Raw genomic sequence first — 20,606 nt, forward strand, 5'->3', positions numbered from 1 at the left:
TATACATATCATAACTCCACATATAAAAAAAATTACACTTACATTTTTGCCCAATCACACATATATGTCTATTTGTACCTATTATGCCAATTCAAAGCAACCATTAATATGCTTATGATTTATTCATCATTCCACCATACCAAACTCATATCAAGCATGATAAAGCCACATATAATTACATATCAAACTACACCAACACTAGCCATTCTAATGGCTAATCTCAACCAAACACATATATGTCATCATTGGCCAAATTTAGTTTATACATGCCATTATAACCCAAAATTTGATTTGTTACATATACCGAAATGAGCTGGTGGATAGTGTGAGATATGTAACAATCTGTTTTTAGTGAAATCAGAACAGTGGTTTCAGGACCACAAATCTGAGTCAAAAAAAATATTTTAATATTATTGCATGGTCTGCATTATGATAGAAATAACATATGAAAATTTTGCTGCGAAAATTTTATCGATTACATGTTTAATTATAGAAAGGACCAAATTGCATGAAATGCAAATGTTGAGTTCTAATAGCTAAAAGGATTGAATAGTTATAGAATTCAAATTTTGAGGTCCTTATATGGCAATTAGACCATTAAATGGAGTTAGTAGATATTTATGATGATTCATCCATGGAAAATTAGAAAAGAAAAGGATTAAATAAGAAATTAAATTAATTAAATATGGAAATAAGCTAATTTCATCTTATTTCATCATCTTCCCAAAATAAAATACATGGAAACCCTAGCTAAGAGAAAGTGAGTTCAAGCAAGTTTTTTGGGTCAATTAGGTATGAATTTATGTCCCGTTTTTAGTAAATTTTATATTTTCAAGATCGTAATAATCTAATCTATCTATTTTGGGGATCAATTTGCAAATTTATCAAAGTATAAATTTTTTCATGGATCAGAATGCTGAAATTTTGAAATTTATGGTAGAAAATGAAAGGTTATTGATAGACAAACAACTTTTGTAACAGAAATTTTCATGAAATTGTGATTTTAGGACTAAATTGAAAAGATATAAAATTCATGGAATTTTTTTGAATTTTGTGAAATACATGGGCTGTAAATGTTATATGAAAAATTTGGTTAGGCTTGGAATAAGAATTAAATTGCATGAATTTCATTTTCCGAGCCTAGGGATGAAATTGGAATTAATCAAAAGTACAGGGGCAAAATGGTACTTTTGCCTAATATGTAAATTGGACTGAATTGGATATTAAATGTGTTAAATTGATGTTAAATTCATTTATATAGATCCAGAAATATCAAATGAAAAGTTAGATCGAGGAAAAGAAAAAGTATCAGATTAGTAGATCGAGGAAAAGAAATTAAATTAATTAAATATGGAAATAAGCTAATTTCATCTTATTTCATCATCTTCCCAAAATAAAATACATGGAAACCCTAGCTAAGAGAAAGTGAGTTCAAGCAAGTTTTTTGGGTCAATTAGGTATGAATTTATGTCCTTTTTTAGTAAATTTTATATTTTCAAGATCGTAATAATCTAATCTATCTATTTTGGGGATCAATTTGCAAATTTATCAAAGTATAAATTTTTTTCATGGATCAGAATGCTGAAATTTTGAAATTTATGGTAGAAAATGAAAGGTTATTGATAGACAAACAACTTTTGTAACAGAAATTTTCATGAAATTGTGATTTTAGGACTAAATTGAAAAGATATAAAATTCATGGAATTTTTTTGAATTTTGTGAAATACATGGGCTGTAAATGTTATATGAAAAATTTGGTTAGGCTTGGAATAAGAATTAAATTGCATGAATTTCATTTTCCGAGCCTAGGGATGAAATTGGAATTAATCAAAAGTACAGGGGCAAAATGGTACTTTTGCCTAATATGTAAATTGGACTGAATTGGATATTAAATGTGTTAAATTGATGTTAAATTCATTTATATAGATCCAGAAATATCAAATGAAAAGTTAGATCGAGGAAAAGAAAAAGTATCAGATTAGTAGATCTCGTATACGAGTAAGTGACGGGGTAAGTTCATGAAAGTAAAGTGTATGTTTATATGTTTAAATTGAATGTTATAATTGTGAAATGTATGATTGCCATATATAAACATTAATCACATACCCGATCATGTTTGATAAGTGCTAAGTCCTGTTTGAATAAATGAAATTCGATGGATACAGGATTTCCCATATAGGTTGTGGTCCTGCATATGTTGCAGACACACTATAGCTCTTACGAGCATCCTGTTATAAGCCCTCTCGAGCATCTTATTACATGGTTCCTGTGAGCATCCCGGTCAATATTGATCCTGCATGTGTTGTGGACATACCGCGGCTCTTTATGAGCGCCCTGATATAGGCTCTTTGTGAGCTTTATGATATGGCTGGCTTGAACTTCCTGTTATATGGCTATCCGGAGCTCCCTGATAATAACTCTTCGGAGTTACCTGTTAAGCTCAATGAGCTTCCTGTTTTAAACTCTTATGAGTTTCCTGTCATAGCCCGGATAAGTTTCCTGTTACATGGCTCATATGAGCATCCTATTATATGGCTCGAGGGGGTGCTTCCTGATTATGTGTCCTAATAGAAACCTCTGAATATGAGTTGACGGATTACAGTTTTGTACACTTCGAGTGTACTACATGTGTATCCATCGATATTTGAAATAAATTCAACGGGTAAAGTTCTGACATTGTTAAATTGAACTTAAGATGAATTGTTATGGAAATGCATATGTTGTATGGAAATGTGATATGAAAATCATATGTTTATGAAAGTTAGTACATGATGAGCTCATCCTTAATTCTTGATGCTTATATGTAACATCTGACTAACAAGTTTCTTGAGAAGATATGTGTTTAGGCAAATTGCCAAATTTCTTTGGATAAATTTTGTATGCTTATATTGAATATAAATGATTAGTAAGTTGATTTTCCGTTATAAGAACTTACTAAGATAATATGTTTACTCTGTTTCATTTCCTCTGTTTTATAGTACTCGAAAGCTCGTAAAGGTTGGAAGCGGGTCAGAGCAAGATCACACTATCCTTCACCTTATTTTGGTATAATTAGTAAAATTTCCCTTGGTATAATGGCATGTATAGGTTAAATTGACCAAATGGTGGCATATTAATATTTGGTTGTAATTAGTCATTGGAATGACTAGTGATGGCATGTTTTGATGTATATATGTATAAGACCATATTATGTTGATATGTGTTGTGTGTCTGAATTGATATACATATTAGGTATAAATATGCTTAAATGAATATTTGACCAATTTGGTAAATTGGTCACTTGAAAATATGTGATGATATGTCAAGCATAAGAATTGGTTTTGGCTTGATTTAAATGTTTTGAATTGATTTGGGCATGTGTTAAAATGTTAATGTAGGTGCAAGGTAAATTTGGGTGAGAAATAAGGCTTGGAAATGGCCTTATTTTGAGCCATGGGCACGGGCGTATAGTTTGGCTGTGTGTCCCCTACATCTTAAATTTTAAGAAACAAAATGCTTCATATTGCTCACACGGGCATTTGTCTCAGTCGTGTATGTCACATGGTCTAGCACACGGGCGTGTGACTTGGCCGTGTGACCTTTGCACTTAATTTTTTGAAAATTAAATTGTCCACACAGTCTAGCACACCGGGATGTGTGGCTGGCCGTATGACCCAATTCAGAGAGTTATACGGGTATGGACACTGGCTAAGACATGGTCGTGTGCCTTATATCGAATGCCCACACGGCCTGACCACATGGGCGTGTGTCCCCTGTACCTTGGAAAAATTATAAAATTTTGCGAAAAATTTCTTGAGTTCCCGATTTAGTCCCGACTTGTTTCAAATGCATAAATTAGACCTTGAAGGTTCATTTAAGGGACAGTATGATTGAATATAATTGGTTTCGGATATGAATAGTAAATAACATGAATTAATTATATTTGTTCTGTAAACTTTGGTAATGCTCCGTAACCCTATTCCGACGACGGATATTGGTTAAGGGTGTTACAAGATATCTCTGCCAAGCTTTCAACCCAACGAGCTTTCGAATATTATAAAACAGAGGAAATAAACAATATAAGCATTTAATGCTTAGTAAATTCGTATAACGAAAAATTAACTCACCATTCATTTACATTTAAGGTAAGCATACAAAGCATACTCAAGCAATTTGGACAAAAGCCCTAACACATATCCTCATTGACAATGTTAAACATGTATTTCATATTAACATCAAGAAACATATGTGAGCTCAACAATAATCAAATTTCTACATACTTACTCTTCACATCATATGTCCATATATCATGAATAAAACATATCCTGATATTTCAAGTATTTACTCATAGTAATTCATCTTGAATTCATATTATCTCATATCGGAACTTTGCCCATTGAACCACTTAAAATATCGATGGATACAAGGGTAGTACACACGAAGTGTACAAAACTGAAAATCGTAAATTCATATTCGGGAATTTTCATACGAGTACATAAACGGGAAGCTCTCTCTCTCGCCATATAACTGGAAGCGTATTCGAGCTGTATAACGGGAAGCTCATAAGAGTCGTAATCGGGAAGTTCAAGCGAGCCAATATCGGGAAGCTCTGGAAAGCCATTAATTAGGAAACTTATGAAAAAGCTTTATCAGGAAGCTCCGAAAAGCTATATATCGGGACGCTTATAAGAGCTGCGATGTGTCCACATTACATGTAGGATCACAGTCAATCGGGATGCTTCGAAGAGCTATTAACGGGAAGATCGCAAGAACCATATAACGGGATTTCAATGGTCAGATTTTCAATGGTGTCAGAAATAGTGGTTTCAGGGCCACCAAATCTGACGAGTAAGTTCGTAAATATTATTATTTAATATTTACGAGTCAAATGTGATTTTTAAAAAGGTTTTTGATTTGATAATTTATGTTATATAAGTGATTTATTAAGTTCAAGTGGTTTTAGAGAATAAGGTATCGGGACCTTGTTTTTATAAACTGAGCCGTAAATATTTTTATAAATATTTATGGAGTGTCATTAAGGTGGTATTAAAGTTTCATTAAGAAATTTTAACGTTTTGATGGTTAATTAATTAAAAGGATCAAATAAAAATGCATTCCGGGACTCCGTTCCCATAAATCTAACTCGTAAGTATTTATTATAAATATTTACTGAAGCTAGTTGTACTGATTAATTAGGTTTTGATTAAGTGAATTTGCTTGAATTAAAAGTAATTAGGTACAATGACTAAATTGCATATAGGGTGAAAGTTGAATTATAGATTAAAGAAAAATTAAAGGGACTAAAGAAACAATTATGCCATTATTTTTAATGAAATGTAAGATATTTATAAATTTAATATATATTATAATAAAATATGTTTTATTTAATTATTAAGTATATATATTATATTGTATTATCATAAAACAAAATAAATAAAGAATAAAAAAAAGATAGATAGATAGAAACGAAACAGAAAGAAAGAAAGAAAAGAAAAAGGAAAGAAAGGAAGGAGAAAGCCACGACCTTAGGGGCTTCAATTGTTCAAAGTTCAATTGGTTAGTTAATAATTTAGTCCCTTTTTTATTTTAATTTTATGTTTTTGGAATTCTGATATTAAATACTACCCGACCCATGTCAAAATTTTAGAAATTATTAATTTTTAAATGTTGTTAATGTTGAATAATTTTAGTATTAGGGATTAAATTGATATATGTGTAAGTTAGAAGTGAAAAGGATTAAATTGTAGAATAAATTGTAAATTTTGAGTAATAGGGACTAAATTGTGAAAATTTTGAAATTCATGGATTTACGTGAAATTAGAGAGTTAAATCTAGTTTAAAGTGGAAATTGAATGAAAATATAGAATTGATTGTGAAGAAATAAAATTAGTCTCGGTTTAGGGACTAAATTGGAATTTAGACAAATATTGAGTAAAATTTGAAATATGCAATATGAAATTGAATTGAATTGTATTGATGAATTTTAATTGTTTTAGCTAACGTCGTACCGGAATCCTCGACTAAAAAGGGGAAAGATAAAGTTGACGAGGAATAGCTCGAAATTTCTGGTTTGTACTTTTATAATCCAAATTTAGTTGTTAATTGTTATAATTAAATTTAATGTATACGGTAAGTCTTGAGGTGAGAATTATTGTGTTTTGCAATTGAAATGGATTGATTTAGTATGTGATGATTTTATTGAATTTATATTGATTGAATTGGTATATATATTGAATATATTGATTATTTGAATTGAAATGAATATTGGTAGTATTTGAAAAGTGAATTTAAACCCTATTAACTATATCGGGTTGAATCGGATATAGAAGGTATGTCATAGGATTGGAATAGGTTAGGGATTTTTTCGACTTCGAGCCGATGAGATACTGTGTGTCAATTTACTATTTTAGATTAATTCGATGAGGCACTGGGTGCCAATTTACTTCGGTTTAGCCGATGAGAAGTTGGGTGTCAATTTATTACTTCGAATTATCCGATGAGGCACTGGGTGCCAAACTGGTGTGTTTTGGTTGGATCCGTGTATCCATCCGATTCCAAGTCGTGTTAATAGGGGTAAATGAATAATAAAATTTTATAATTGATATTGAAATGGTATGGTATGAGAAATGGAAGTGAAATAGTGAATTGAAAATAGAATGTGAAATATGTTGCAAATATATGGAATATATGAGTTATATACTCATGAAATGACTATGGAATATAATGCAATTGTATAATGAAAAGCTATTTATATAGCAAGTATGAGAAATGAGATATTTGTGAAACAAATGAAATATAATATGATTGTTGTAATAATTAAATATTAATATGTGTTTATATTTCAATTGTATATTTATAATTTATTATCTTTAAATATTTGGATTATAGAAATACCACTGAGTTTATACTCAGCGTACGGTTTTATTTCCTGTGCGCAGGTTAGGTACTTAACTTTTGATCGTCGATTCAGCATCCAGCAACGATCCTGAACTCAAATGTAGTGATGTTTATCCTTTGTGTCGGCATGTACCTAGGGTGTCTAAATAATAGTTATTTTGTGGTTTGATTGTAAATGAGGTTATAAGTTTAATTTTGGTTGGTTTTTTACATATAAATATGTGTTTGTTTTATAAGCCATATTTAGCATGGTAAATTGAACTAAATCTAGATAGATGCATGTGAATTTAATTCTATGTTTAAGTGCTCATAAACTAGGCAAATTGATTTGGATTTGGTATGTTTATAATTTGGATTAAAATGATGTTTTGATGACTTATTTTGAGGATATGAAATGTTTAAAATTTTTGTCAGTTTGATTTGTAAACTCCGGCAATGCTCCGTAACTCGGTTTCGATGAGGGATACGGGTTAGGTGTGTTACACTTTCGAGCTGTGGTGTGTTTGCAACATATGTAGGACCACAACCAATTCGGGAACCCTATATCTATCGAATTTCATTTATTCAAACGAGACTTAATATTTGTCGGACATTGTCGAATATGTGATTACTTCCATATACATGGCACTTATACATTTCAAATACATAACATTTAATATAAAACGTATAAATATACAATTTAATTACACGAACTTACCTCGACAAGTGTTCGTGTACACAAAAGTTACTAATCCGATACTTTCTCTTTTCCTCGATCCAATTTAGTATTTGGTCTATCCGGATCTATATGAGTAAAGTTAGCTTAATTCAATACAATTCATATTCAATTCAATCCAATTTACATCTTAGGCAAAATTATAATTTTGCCCTTATACTTTTGATTAATTACAATTTCATCCCTAGGCTCAGAAAATGAAATTAATGAAATTTAATCCTTATTCCAAGACTAACCAATTTTTACATATATCATTAGAAACCCATGTATTTCACAAAATTTAGAATTTTTCCATGAATTTTACATCTTCACAATTTAGTCCTTAAATCACAATTTCATCAAAATTCACTTTACAAAAGTTGTTTATCTATCAACAACATTTCATTTATAATTCAACTATATTCATCCATGGCAAAGCCCTAGTACTTTGATAACTTTACAAATTAATTCTCGAGATAGCTAGATTAAGCTATTACGATCTCAGAAATATAAAAATTACTAAAGACGGGACAAGAAAACATACCTAATTGAGCCAAATAAGTTTGCTCAAAACCCAATTTCCATGGCTAGGGTTTCCATATTTTCGTTTTAGGAAAGATGATAATATGATGATATTTTTCTTTATTTTATTATTTATAATCTTTTTATCTTTTATTTTCTAATTTAGTCATTTTCTTTATTTAATTTTCCATTAATGAATCATCATACTTATCTACTAACTCCTCTTAATGGTCTATTTTCCATATAAGGACCTCCAATTTTGAATTCCATAGTTATTTGACACCTATAGCTACTAGAACTCAACTTTTGCATTTTATGCAATTTGGTTATTTCCATCTAATTAGACATGTAATCGATAAAATTTCTTTACGATATTTCAATCATAACACATACTATAAAATAGTATTAAAATAATTTCCTTTTCGGACTCGAATTTGTGGTCCTAAAACTACTGTTCCGATTTAACTGAAGACGGGTTGTTACAGTATATAGATATATAACATATACTGTTGGTTACCTTAAAAATTTACTTTTGTATCAAGCACTTAACAATGGTGTTTGCATAAAGCACAACGATCTAATAACCAAAATATTTGTGAAACTATTTTGAATAAATCTGCATATGACTTGTACATAAAGGGATTTAAACTGATAATAAATCTATAATATATACTAAAAATTCTATCACACGTGTATGCGTGTGCAAATCACAAATTTATAACATAAATATTTATTTTAAAATCACATACAATAAATAATGAAACGTAATCAATAGTAAAACATGGAATATGTATGTTATTAAAATGAAAAAAATAGATTAAATTGTTTATCATAGTGTTGCCATAAATCTTAAACCCATATCGAGTTAACTTGTGACACAAACTTAATCAAATACATGATTAACATATACAAGCAATGAAGATAATCTTTTTTATATAAAAATAAAAATATACATTGCTTAAAAGATAATAATCTCTCACCTTCTTTTGGTTGATGTGAGCTGGATGTTGAAATTACATGTGCGGGTCACGTATTATCACAGCTGTTAAAATATTGATTTTTACGTGAAACAGTAAAGTATCAGCTTATTCTTTATGCAGTTAAGCCTTGGTTTCTTTCTCCAAAAATCTTTATTTTTCGGTATCAGTTTTTCCTTTTATCAACTGATAAAAGAAAATCTCTCACTGTAATATTACTTTTCAGTTTTATATACAAGAAATAGTTGGTCATGTACTAAATTAATTAAAACCAACAACACTTATTTTGTTTTCTTGGGGTTGGATAAATGGGATAGGTGAGATACAACTATCGTGTATTAATTTTATTATCTTATCCACATTCATATATATTCTCAAAATTTTCTATTTTAAATCTAACAACTCTCGAAATTGTAGACTTGCAACCTAATATTCAAAATTAAGAGAAAAGGAAAACAGAGAGAAATATTTGTTGGGTCATGTGAAAAGAGATGATCCACGTATGCTGGATTCAGTTCACTGTTAGATTTAAATCAATTGAAACATACCAAAAAAAATCAGAGAGAAATATCTTGTCATCGCGCTGACGCCGTCGAATTGGACTGGTTGCCCAACATGCAAATGTGGTATCATGTACTAATACTATGTTATTACTTAGCAGATATTTATCATATTATTGCAAGGGGGAGACTAGAGTAGTTTCTTAGTTGGACCACAAGGAATATAAACGGGAAAAAGTCAGAAAATTAATTAATATGAATATAAATATATATATGATTAACTATAATTCAAAAATTAATTAATATGAATATTACAAGGGACGAAAATTTAAAAAAGAAATTAGATCAAATTTATAATGACATACACATATAGTGGGATAGAGACTTACATAACGCAACTGAGAATGGTTTGAGAGGGTTGAAGTCAAAAGTCTTTTTAAAAGAACTGAAACTAAATTATAAATTTTTATGTGAAACCAAATGTATTTTTTTCATTGTAAATTTACAATTTCATAAATTTTAAATAAATCACAATATTATTTTAAAAATCAAATAATTTTATAATATATTAATTTATAATTTTTAAAATTTTATAAGAATTAAAAAGCATAAATTTTCAATTTAGGAAACAGAAGCCCCTAGTGGCCCTCTAACTTTTGCCCCGATCCCAAGCGCTGACTCCGCTTAAAGCGTGAAGGCCTAATTGGCGTGTGCTGATTATTTTGAAAATCCTTTGAATCATCGTTTGCCTTCCTTTTACACTGCTAACTAAAAATATCTTAGCATTCAAGACTTTTTTAGAGATAGTAGGTTATTTATTAATTATTATTTTCAATTTAAAGGATATATATATATTTTTTGTAATGGTGTGAATGGGTTTGGTAAGGCAGGGTCGTGGCGTAGAATTATTATTATTTTTTCCATTTTCCTGCCTAAGAAGGGATTAGACGGCATGGATCAATACAAAAACCTGCTGCACTATTTAGACTAATTTGATATTAATTTTACATAAAAATATTTTCATTCAACTATAATTTATAAAATCCTTTTTTTAGTTACATCATTCAAAATTTATTTCGCATCAATTTTTTACATGGGATACTTCATTTATAGTTATTATAATTTGTAATTAATTTATCATAATAAAATGATAAGAGTTTATCCTTGGAACTTTACAAAATTGTAATGAAAAAAAAAACTCAGTATTATAATTTAATTTCAGATTTTGTTACCTAACGTATTTAAAAAAATTAAAGAAAAAAACCTTGTCTGGACTTGTATTCTCATTATCTTTGTTCACAATATAAAAACAATTACACATATTACGTGCATGCATTATACATTAATGTTTAAATTCACGACCTACTTCACAAAAATAAAAATAAAAATCATGACCAAACAATAAAGTACATTAAAATCTTTAAAAGCATTTGTTTTATTTTTAAAACCAATAATGAAAAACAATAATAAAATTGATTATGTTTTTCTACTTAATTACTTAAGTTACGAAAAACAATAATGAAATTTTGCTGACCTAGAAATGTTAACTTATGGAGAGAAGTCAGATATATTATTAAAAGAATTAATTGCATCAAACATCCTTAAATTATAATTTTTATTTTAAATTACTCCTTAGACTTCAAGATGCTTTGATTATATCTTTAAACTATTGATGTTACATACTACATAGTTATGGTCTATTAATTATTAAAATTGTTAGTTTAACTGCTAAATGATATGTTAAATATTATGTGATATAATTTAAAATAAAGAATTTAAAGAAAAATAAAATATTACCATATAAATTTTAAAAGTAAAAGCTAAAAATAAAGTAAAATCGAAAAGAAGAGAGTGGACGATAAAATTTTTGTAAAAATTTGAAAACCTCGAAACCAATATTATTACGACGTTTATTTTTTAATATTTATTTTCTTTAAACTTTTCATTTAAATTATGTCAAATAAGATTTGACCTATAATTTAATGGTTAAATTGATGGTTTTAATAAGAAAATAACTTTATTAATATAACCCGATAGTTTAAAGATGTAACTAAAATATTTTAAAATTTAGAGTATAATTTAAAACAAAAATTTATAATTTAGAAATGTGTGACGTAGTTAACTTTATTAATAAATATAATAGCCTTTTGTTTTTAGTAGAAGAATCAATTCATGGTATTAGAAAATGTTGCTAACAAACACGCTTTTACTGAAAAGAATTTTTATTAACTTTTTTTTCTATTTTAGAAATTTTCTTATGGCCTTTTTTTATTTGAATAATTTTAAAATACAATTCATACTTATTTATCTATAATCCGTCCATCTTCTTCATTCAAAAATTAACCTGAATTGTTCACTTAATAATGTCTGAAGGAAAAAAAAAACAATGGAAAAGAGTCAAAGACGGGGTAAAATAATAACATACATATTTCTCATGCAGGCTGTAGCCTGCATTTAAGCTGATTAAATTAAAATTAAGAAATTCATCAAAAAAATTAAAATTAAGGAAAAAAACCCAGAAACCTATCATCATGGGGAAAGAGTGGGGGAACTTACTGTGGTGTCCCACATTGTACCTTTTTTTAAAATTATATTTCTCTGGTCATCAGTTGGGTCTTCACCAATCACAGCCGTCTGATACGAAATATTTTGTGGGAGGAGATTTCAAATTCAAATTGATTTAATATTATTTTTCGCATGTTTCACGTTTGACCGGCCATTAGATAAATATTTTTTATTGATTGCCCTCTGGAAACAGATATCAAACACGGTTGTGATTAATATGTTTTTATAAAAGAAACAATAAAATGGAAATTATGCTTAAAAATACAAATAATTTCCTTTAAAATATTTTTTCATTTATGCCCACGTGGATTAATCCAGGCTGTAAGAATAAGAATTTAATAAGAAAATCATATTATGTAATTTGATATATAAATTTTAGTTTAATGTAAATATACATATTAAACTTTAATTTTAACTTAATTATATACGTTTAAAGAAATAAATATAATCAAATTATTTTATATTGAATAAGTATAATTGTTATTGTATGTAATATATAAACATTAAAAATATTATATCGATAATAATATTAATTATTATTAAGCATAATAAATTAGGTTCGATCTCAAAGCATCTCATTCTTCTTCTCAATTATATAAAAAATATTCATCTATATTATACAGATTTAACAAAACTTACGTGTGATTTTAGAATTTGTACCCCACTGTCCAACTTTTCCTTTAGTTACGTAAAATCGTTTATAGTATTTGTACTTTTTACTTAATTATATTTTAAATTGTTATCTATAGCATCTAATGAGATGGTTTAGTATCTCTCGTATAATAATAAATAGCATTTATTCATTTATAATGTAATTAATAAATATAAAGAGCATGGTTAACAAAATTTAGAGTAATTGAACCACTATAAGGGTGTCCGAGTGACAGTGTTTGGTTTAATTTTAAAATAAATTAACATTCATGTATACGCGTTCCTTATTAATTATGAAGTAAAGGTAAATCGACTTGTCAAAATTTTACTTGCAAAATTAGATTCTATTAGAATTATTATAATTTTCTTGGTCCTTATAAAATATATAAAGGTTGATTTTGATGAGCAATTAAGTACAGTACGGTGTGTTTAACTTAATTTTTATCTCACACTATAATATTTAATTTCACTATTACCACTATTTTTACACTAACTATAAATAAATATATCGCTCATCAAATGTTACCCTAAATTTGTTGGGTATATAATTTAATATACAAAACCAAGAACGAGGGAACAATAAAAAGTAATAAAAAAAGTGAGACTGAGCAAAGTGTCTGCCACGTAAGATGCAAAAGGGCCCACAAACAGCAAAAATTAGAAAAAGAAAAAAATTTTGGTTCGTATTTGTCTGTTCTATTTTTTTCGTTTCTTAAGAAACAAGGTTTCAAAATAATGCCATGTCATTTTTGAAAAAAGAAAAAGAAAAAAAAGAAACAAAAATTGAAGAAGTTTAAAGGAGAAAATAAAAAGTGGAATGTATTAATTTATTTATTTATAGAAGGGCAAGCCGCAAAGGCACCCCAGGAATTACTGTCAATGATTCAAAGAGAGAGAAAATCTGTTTCGCTTAAGCCTAAAACCCTGCCTTTTTATATCTCTCTCTAGATTATCTCCCTTAATCAATTTATTTTTTTTTGAAAAAAAAATCTTACTCTGTGTTTTTCTCTCTTCTTTCATTGCTTGATCTACAAATTGTATTGGCTACTTTTTCCGAATGGTTATCGCCAATGTTTTTTTTAGTTGTTATAATTTGGTGTTGAAGATGAACCGGCCTCCACATTCAAGGTACCTCTATTTATTTTTTTATTTTCATTTGGGACTTCCCTTTTCTTCTTCAGTTTTTTTTTCCTTCTTTTCATGAAATTCCTGCTTTGCTAAAACTTTACGAAACTTGGACCATCTGGGTTTCTTCTTTTGGTTCAAATATCAATGATCTGCTCACCTATTTTCAAAGTTTTAGCTGGGCATTGTCTCCTTTGTCCGTTTACTCTTATTTTCATGATTTCAAGTATGGTTAGCTGTTAATTTGGATATTTGAAGTGAAAAGTATAATTGGGTATGGGATGTTTTTCCCAGCTACCAATTTTAATTATTTTATGTTGAATTCAGGATTTTTCCCCCCGTTTTGAATGGACATTTGGGGTTCTTTTAGTTAAAAAAAAAATCAAATTCGCAGCTATTAGTAATGTAGATTTCTTCTCATCTTTTTCTTAATTCCTCTTTTATTACAAAACTGTTATAGCTCATAAGACTTTCAAATCTGGGTGATACAAGAATAGTGAATGTATTTTAGATATGTAACTTTTGAAGATTGACATTTTTATGTAACTTTAGTTGATATAAGCTTCAATTTATGAATAGTAGTTACATACTTATGTTTGATTGCCATCTGTTGTTTTCTTTTGGTGAAATCAGTTCATAAAGCAAGGAAAATCGTGACGGAGTGGCTGCTTTAATATCCATCACTGGAGGCTAGATCTGGGTGTTCTCTTTGTGACAGTTGTGTGCTTGTTTCATTTAAAGCTTGATTCTGAGAGATGCCTCGGGGTAGGATAAGAGCGAGGCTCCGATGGAGTCATCTCTATACTTTCTCTTGTTATAAGCCAAGTGCCACTGAAGAAGGACCACATTCTATCGAAGGCCATGGACACTCACGAGTTGTGCACTGCAACCAACCCCTTATGCACAAGAAAAAACCCTTTAAATATCGATCAAATTACATATCAACAACCAAGTATAATTTTATCACTTTCTTACCTAAAGCTTTGTATGAACAGTTCCACAGAGTTGCCAATTTGTACTTCCTTGGAGCTGCAATTCTTTCGCTGACACCGCTTTCCCCGTTCTCTGCTGTGAGCATGATTGCTCCCTTGGCCTTTGTTGTAGGGCTTAGTATGGCAAAGGAAGCTTTGGAGGATTGGAGAAGGTTTATGCAAGATATGAAGGTTAATTCTCGGAAAGTAAAAGTTCATAAGGGAGAAGGTGTGTTCGGAAATAAGTCGTGGCAGAAGCTTCAGGTTGGAGATGTGGTGAAAGTGGAGAAGGATCAGTTTTTTCCAGCAGATCTGCTACTCTTGTCCTCAAGTTATGAGGACGGAATTTGTTATGTGGAGACTATGAATTTGGATGGTGAGACGAACTTGAAGGTAAAGCGAGCTTTGGAGATAACCTTGCCTTTGGATGAGGATGAGGCTTTCAGGAGATTCACAGGAACAATTAAATGTGAAGATCCTAACCCGAGCCTTTACTCATTTATTGGGAATTTTGATTATGATCGTCAACTTTTTGCTCTTGACCCTAGCCAAATTCTCCTTAGAGACTCGAAGCTGCGTAATACAGCTTTTGTCTATGGAGTTGTGATTTTCACCGGTCATGATAGCAAAGTGATGCAGAATGCCACTAAGTCCCCTTCAAAGAGGAGCAGAATAGAAAGGAAAATGGATTATGTAATATATGTTCTTTTCAGCCTTCTTCTAGTTATCTCTTTGATTAGTTCTATTGGCTTTGCTGTGAGAACAAAGTACTACATGCCAGACTGGTGGTATCTGCAACCCAAGAATACCGATGATTATTATGATCCCGAAAAGCCTGGAGTATCGGGGGTTTCCCATCTGGTCACTGCCCTCATTCTTTATGGCTATTTAATACCTATATCACTTTATGTTTCAATTGAGGTGGTGAAGGTTTTGCAAGCAACCTTTATCAATCAAGACATACAAATGTATGATGAAGAAACTGGGACTCCTGCTAATGCTCGGACATCAAATTTAAATGAGGAGTTGGGCCAGGTTGATACTATCCTTTCAGATAAAACAGGCACTTTGACATGTAATCAGATGGATTTTCTCAAATGTTCGATTGCTGGTACCGCATATGGCGTGCGCTCTAGTGAAGTTGAACTTGCTGCTGCACAACAGATGGCGAATGACCTTGAGGATCGGGATGCAGAAAGATCAACTTGTTCCAGGCAAAAAGGTAAACAGCAAGAAATTGAACTTGAGACTATTGTTTCTTCCAAAGATGAAAAGGATCATAAATCTCCCATAAAAGGGTTTAGCTTTGAAGATGGCCGCATCATGAAAGGGAACTGGTTGAAAGAGCCTAATGCAGACGTCATTATGTTATTTTTCCAAATATTAGCAGTTTGTCACACTGCAATTCCTGAACTGAATGAAGAGACTGGCATTTATACATATGAAGCAGAGTCACCTGATGAAGGAGCCTTTCTAGTTGCAGCTAGAGAATTTGGTTTTGAGTTTTTTAAAAGAACTCAATCAAGTGTTTTTGTCCGTGAAAGATATTCAGCTTCGGGACAAGCCATTGATAGGTGAGGATGCCATTGCACGGTTTTGGTCTCTTTGCTAATTTCTACAGAATTTCTTTTGTTTTAGCATCTTAGTGGTCCTTTGGGCATCTTGTAGGGAGTTCAAAATTCTAAACATGTTGGAATTTACTAGCAAAAGAAAGCGGATGACAGTAATTGTAAGGGATGAAGATGGGCAGATTCTTCTTTTTTGTAAAGGTGCTGACAGGTTAGTCTCTCTACCCTCTTAAACTTGTCAATTTATTAACAGATTTAAAAGCTAAGGTATTGTACTTTGCTTTTAACTAATATATTGTTCCTCCCTTTGATCCAGCATTATTTTTGACCGGTTAGCAAAGAATGGAAGAATCTACGAGGAAGATACCAGTAAGCATTTGAATGAGTATGGAGAAGCTGGATTGCGTACCTTGGCACTTGCTTATAGAAAGCTCGATGAGTCTGAGTATTCTGCTTGGAACAGTGAATTTCAGAAAGCAAAAACTTCTATTGGGACTGATAGAGAGGTAATGCTTGAAAAGGTTGCAGACATGATGGAGAGGGATTTGATTCTCATTGGCGCTACTGCTGTGGAAGACAAATTGCAGAAGGGGGTATGTGTTATTCTTGCTCTCTTTCTCTAAGAAGCTTCTTTTTTGGTTTAGATCAACCTGATTTAACTTCTTCATATTTCAGGTGCCCCAGTGTATAGATAAACTTGCACAAGCTGGTCTGAAGATCTGGGTTTTGACGGGGGACAAGATGGAAACTGCTATAAATATAGGGTATATCTATTGGCATTTAATATTGGGATCCTTTTGTTGCCTTGTTTGATGGGAACCTTAAATTGGGTTTCTCAATGGAAAGTTCTCAATGAAAGAAATTTAGTGAAAGTTTCATTTCTTTTTTTTTTTTCTTTTTCTGATGCAGATTTGCTTGCAGTCTGCTAAGACAAGGCATGAAGCAGATATGCATTACAACAATTAGTTCAGATACCAAAACTGTATGTATTCTTTGCGAAAGAGGACTGGGTTTTTTATTATCAGGAAATTGATTTCATTTGAAGTATTGTTGCTTTTTGTTACTGATCAGCTAATCAAGGAAAACATATTGATGCAAATTACCAATGCTTCACAAATGATCAAACTAGAAAAAGATCCACATGCTGCATTTGCATTGATCATTGATGGAAAGACTCTTGCCTATGCCTTGGAGGATGATATGAAACAGCAATTCTTAGGCTTAGCAGTTTTATGTGCATCTGTTATTTGCTGTCGTGTATCTCCCAAGCAGAAGGCGCTAGTAAGATTTCTTCCTTTCCTTTTCTCCTAGCCTTCTCTAAGTTATCAAAGGATAAAATCAAGTGATATTCCTGAAAGTGGAGACCTTGTTGTGGATTCTATTTATTTAGTACATTTTTTTTGGTGCCAGGTGACAAGATTAGTAAAAGAAGGGACCGGGAAAACCACCTTAGCAATTGGTGATGGTGCAAACGATGTCGGAATGATTCAAGAAGCTGACATTGGAGTTGGCATCAGTGGTGTGGAAGGCATGCAGGTTAGCATATCTAACTCATTCTTCCTGCAGTTTCAGTATATTCCTCTCATGGTAGTAGCAAATTAATCTTTTATATGGTTTTTCATTAAGAATATTCCTTATTTATGAATTTAGAAAAGGAGAGATCATCTCATTAGAGTTGGGCTTTAGATAGGAATTTGTTCACTTGATCCTTCTCGGAATACATGATATGGTTAAGCTTCTTTTGACAGTTAGGAGCTCCGACTTGCTAAAATGTTCATCATTACATCCTCATCAACTTCTGAAAAACATTTCCTTCTCCATCTTGCTTGATGTATTTAACCATTGTGATTAAGTACTATATTTGCTGTTCCATCTTGATACAATGCTTCTTAAACCAATTTATTTCTGCATGTCGGTGAATTACCTAGCTTGTTCCCTTTTGCAGGCTGTAATGGCCAGTGACTTCTCTGTTGCCCAATTTCGTTTCTTGGAAAGGCTTCTCGTTGTCCATGGACACTGGTGTTATAAGAGGATTGCACAGATGGTAATATTGGTGGATTGTCTTCACTGATGTTTCATTTCTTGTGCTTTTTTTAGTCTCGATCATCCTCTATTTCTGTACCAATTTGCGTGGCATTTTTTGTTCAGGTTTGCTATTCCTTCTACAAGAACATAGCATTTGGTCTCACCCTCTTCTACTTTGAGGCATTCACAGGCTTTTCTGGACAGTCAGTGTATGATGACTGGTATATGTTATTGTTCAATGTTGTTCTTACCTCATTGCCTGTAATCTCACTAGGAGTGTTTGAGCAAGATGTTTCTTCTGAGGTCTGCTTACAGGTAAGTCTGCAGATAGTTCTTTTTTTAGCAATTCATCGATGTTACAGGTGACCTCGTTATAACCTTTAGCCTACTTCTGATGCAGTTTCCTGCATTATATCAGCAAGGACCTAGAAATTTGTTCTTCGACTGGTATAGGATACTCGGGTGGATGGGAAACGGCCTATATTCCTCCCTCATCATTTTCTTCCTCAATATTATCATCTTCTATGACCAAGCTTTCTGTGCTGGTGGCCAGACAGCTGATATGGCTGCTTTGGGAACAACAATGTTCACTTGCATTATTTGGGCTCTCAATTGCCAGATTGCACTTACGATGAGCCACTTCACATGGATTCAGCACCTCCTAATATGGGGCAGCATTTCGGCTTGGTACTTGTTCCTCCTTGTTTACGGCATGATATCTCCCACAATCTCCGGTAATGCCTACCAAATCCTTGTGGAAGCTCTTGCTCCGGCACCCATCTATTGGTCAGCCACCCTCTTAGTAACCGTTGCATGCAATCTCCCCTACATGGCCCATATATCTTTCCAACGATGTTTCCACCCATTGGACCATCATATCATCCAAGAGATCAAGTTCTACAAGAAAGATGTCGAGGACCAAGGCATGTGGTCTCGGGAGCGATCCAAGGCAAGACAAGAAACCAAGATCGGCTTCACAGCACGTGTAGATGCAAAGATCAGGCAACTGAAAGGGAAGTTGCAAAGAAAGCAACCGTCTATGGAAATACAGAGTCCACATCGTCAATCATAGCATTGCTCATGAATTTAGTTTCTTTTGGAAGTTTTTTAGGGTCTTCTTTCTTGCCGTTTATAGTTTTTTTTCTTAATTATTATTCATTTTCTGATCTTTTTTAGGTCATATAAGTCCACATTCATTATACAAAGGCCTTTAGTGCTATTATATGTACATTAAAAGAGTTTGTAGCTTGTGAAGATAGTCGATACCTTCCTCATTGTTTTCCATTGCTTTATGTCAGCTTGTTTAGGGTTACTCTGTATAATGTACAATGTTGAAACCGTTTATGTAAAGAAAAAAAAAAACAGAGGGTTTTTGAACCAAATCAGTCTTCCTTATTTGTATGTTTTTGCATTCTGTTGATCCATTACCTTATATCCTAAGTTTGGGTTTTTATTGAAGTTTGGTAAGAACAGGTCTCAGCTTTCATTGTGGTGTTCTCCAAACCTAATCCAATAGGACAATAAGAAAAATAGTTTAAGACTTTGACATGAAATTACGAAGTTCTCAAAATCTAGTTAATGCTGTAAACATGATTATGAAAAAAAGTAGAAAATTTGGATTGCTGTGTGCTGTTCATCCTAGGTTTGGGCCTGTAACTTCAGCTTCAAACCGGACATTGCTCTATACCTTACTCTTAATGTCTGGTAATTCTACAAATTGCCACCTGGTCTTTAGCTTGGTAAGAGCGGTGAGACACGATTTATTTATATAAAGCTCTTAGGTTTAATTCACATTACTGTCTTTTAGCTTTTGTTAAAGACTTCAGGTTAAAGTTTGAATTCAAATATTTAGTTTAAGTAACATAAATATCCAATGATTTAGTTTTTATTTTTTATTAAAAAATAGAAACTAAATTCCATTTTTTATATTAAAAAGGAGAAAAGAAGTTGAAACATCTGCCGAAATTGAAGGGAAAAAAGTGAAAAGAAGAAAAAGATAAAACTGCAACGTTTCGATCCTCCAATAGAGCCTAAGGAAACAAGCTTGGGTTCGATTGGTACAAAGCTCTATAAAAATCATCAATAATTTTATTAGCAAAAATAATACATGTTAAAGTGTGTAAAACCCTTTA

The 20,606-nt window shown here is 31.4% G+C and overlaps 1 protein-coding gene across 1 annotated transcript; it reads left to right on the plus strand.

Annotated features, from left to right (window-relative positions):
• Positions 1-13,641: 13,641 nt before the first annotated feature.
• Positions 13,642-19,856, plus strand: LOC105767354 (probable phospholipid-transporting ATPase 4). Its single transcript, XM_012586853.2, has 11 exons — positions 13,642-13,913; positions 14,544-16,455; positions 16,550-16,660; positions 16,766-17,042; positions 17,125-17,213; positions 17,359-17,431; positions 17,521-17,730; positions 17,860-17,985; positions 18,395-18,493; positions 18,598-18,789; positions 18,875-19,856. The coding sequence occupies exons 2-11, from the start codon at positions 14,666-14,668 to the stop codon at positions 19,544-19,546; spliced, it is 3,639 nt and encodes a 1,212-aa protein (XP_012442307.1). The 5' UTR covers positions 13,642-13,913; positions 14,544-14,665; the 3' UTR covers positions 19,547-19,856.
• Positions 19,857-20,606: the final 750 nt, after the last annotated feature.

The sequence above is a fragment of the Gossypium raimondii genome, chromosome 5, assembly GCF_025698545.1.
Source record: "Gossypium raimondii isolate GPD5lz chromosome 5, ASM2569854v1, whole genome shotgun sequence".
NCBI lineage: Eukaryota > Viridiplantae > Streptophyta > Magnoliopsida > Malvales > Malvaceae > Gossypium > Gossypium raimondii.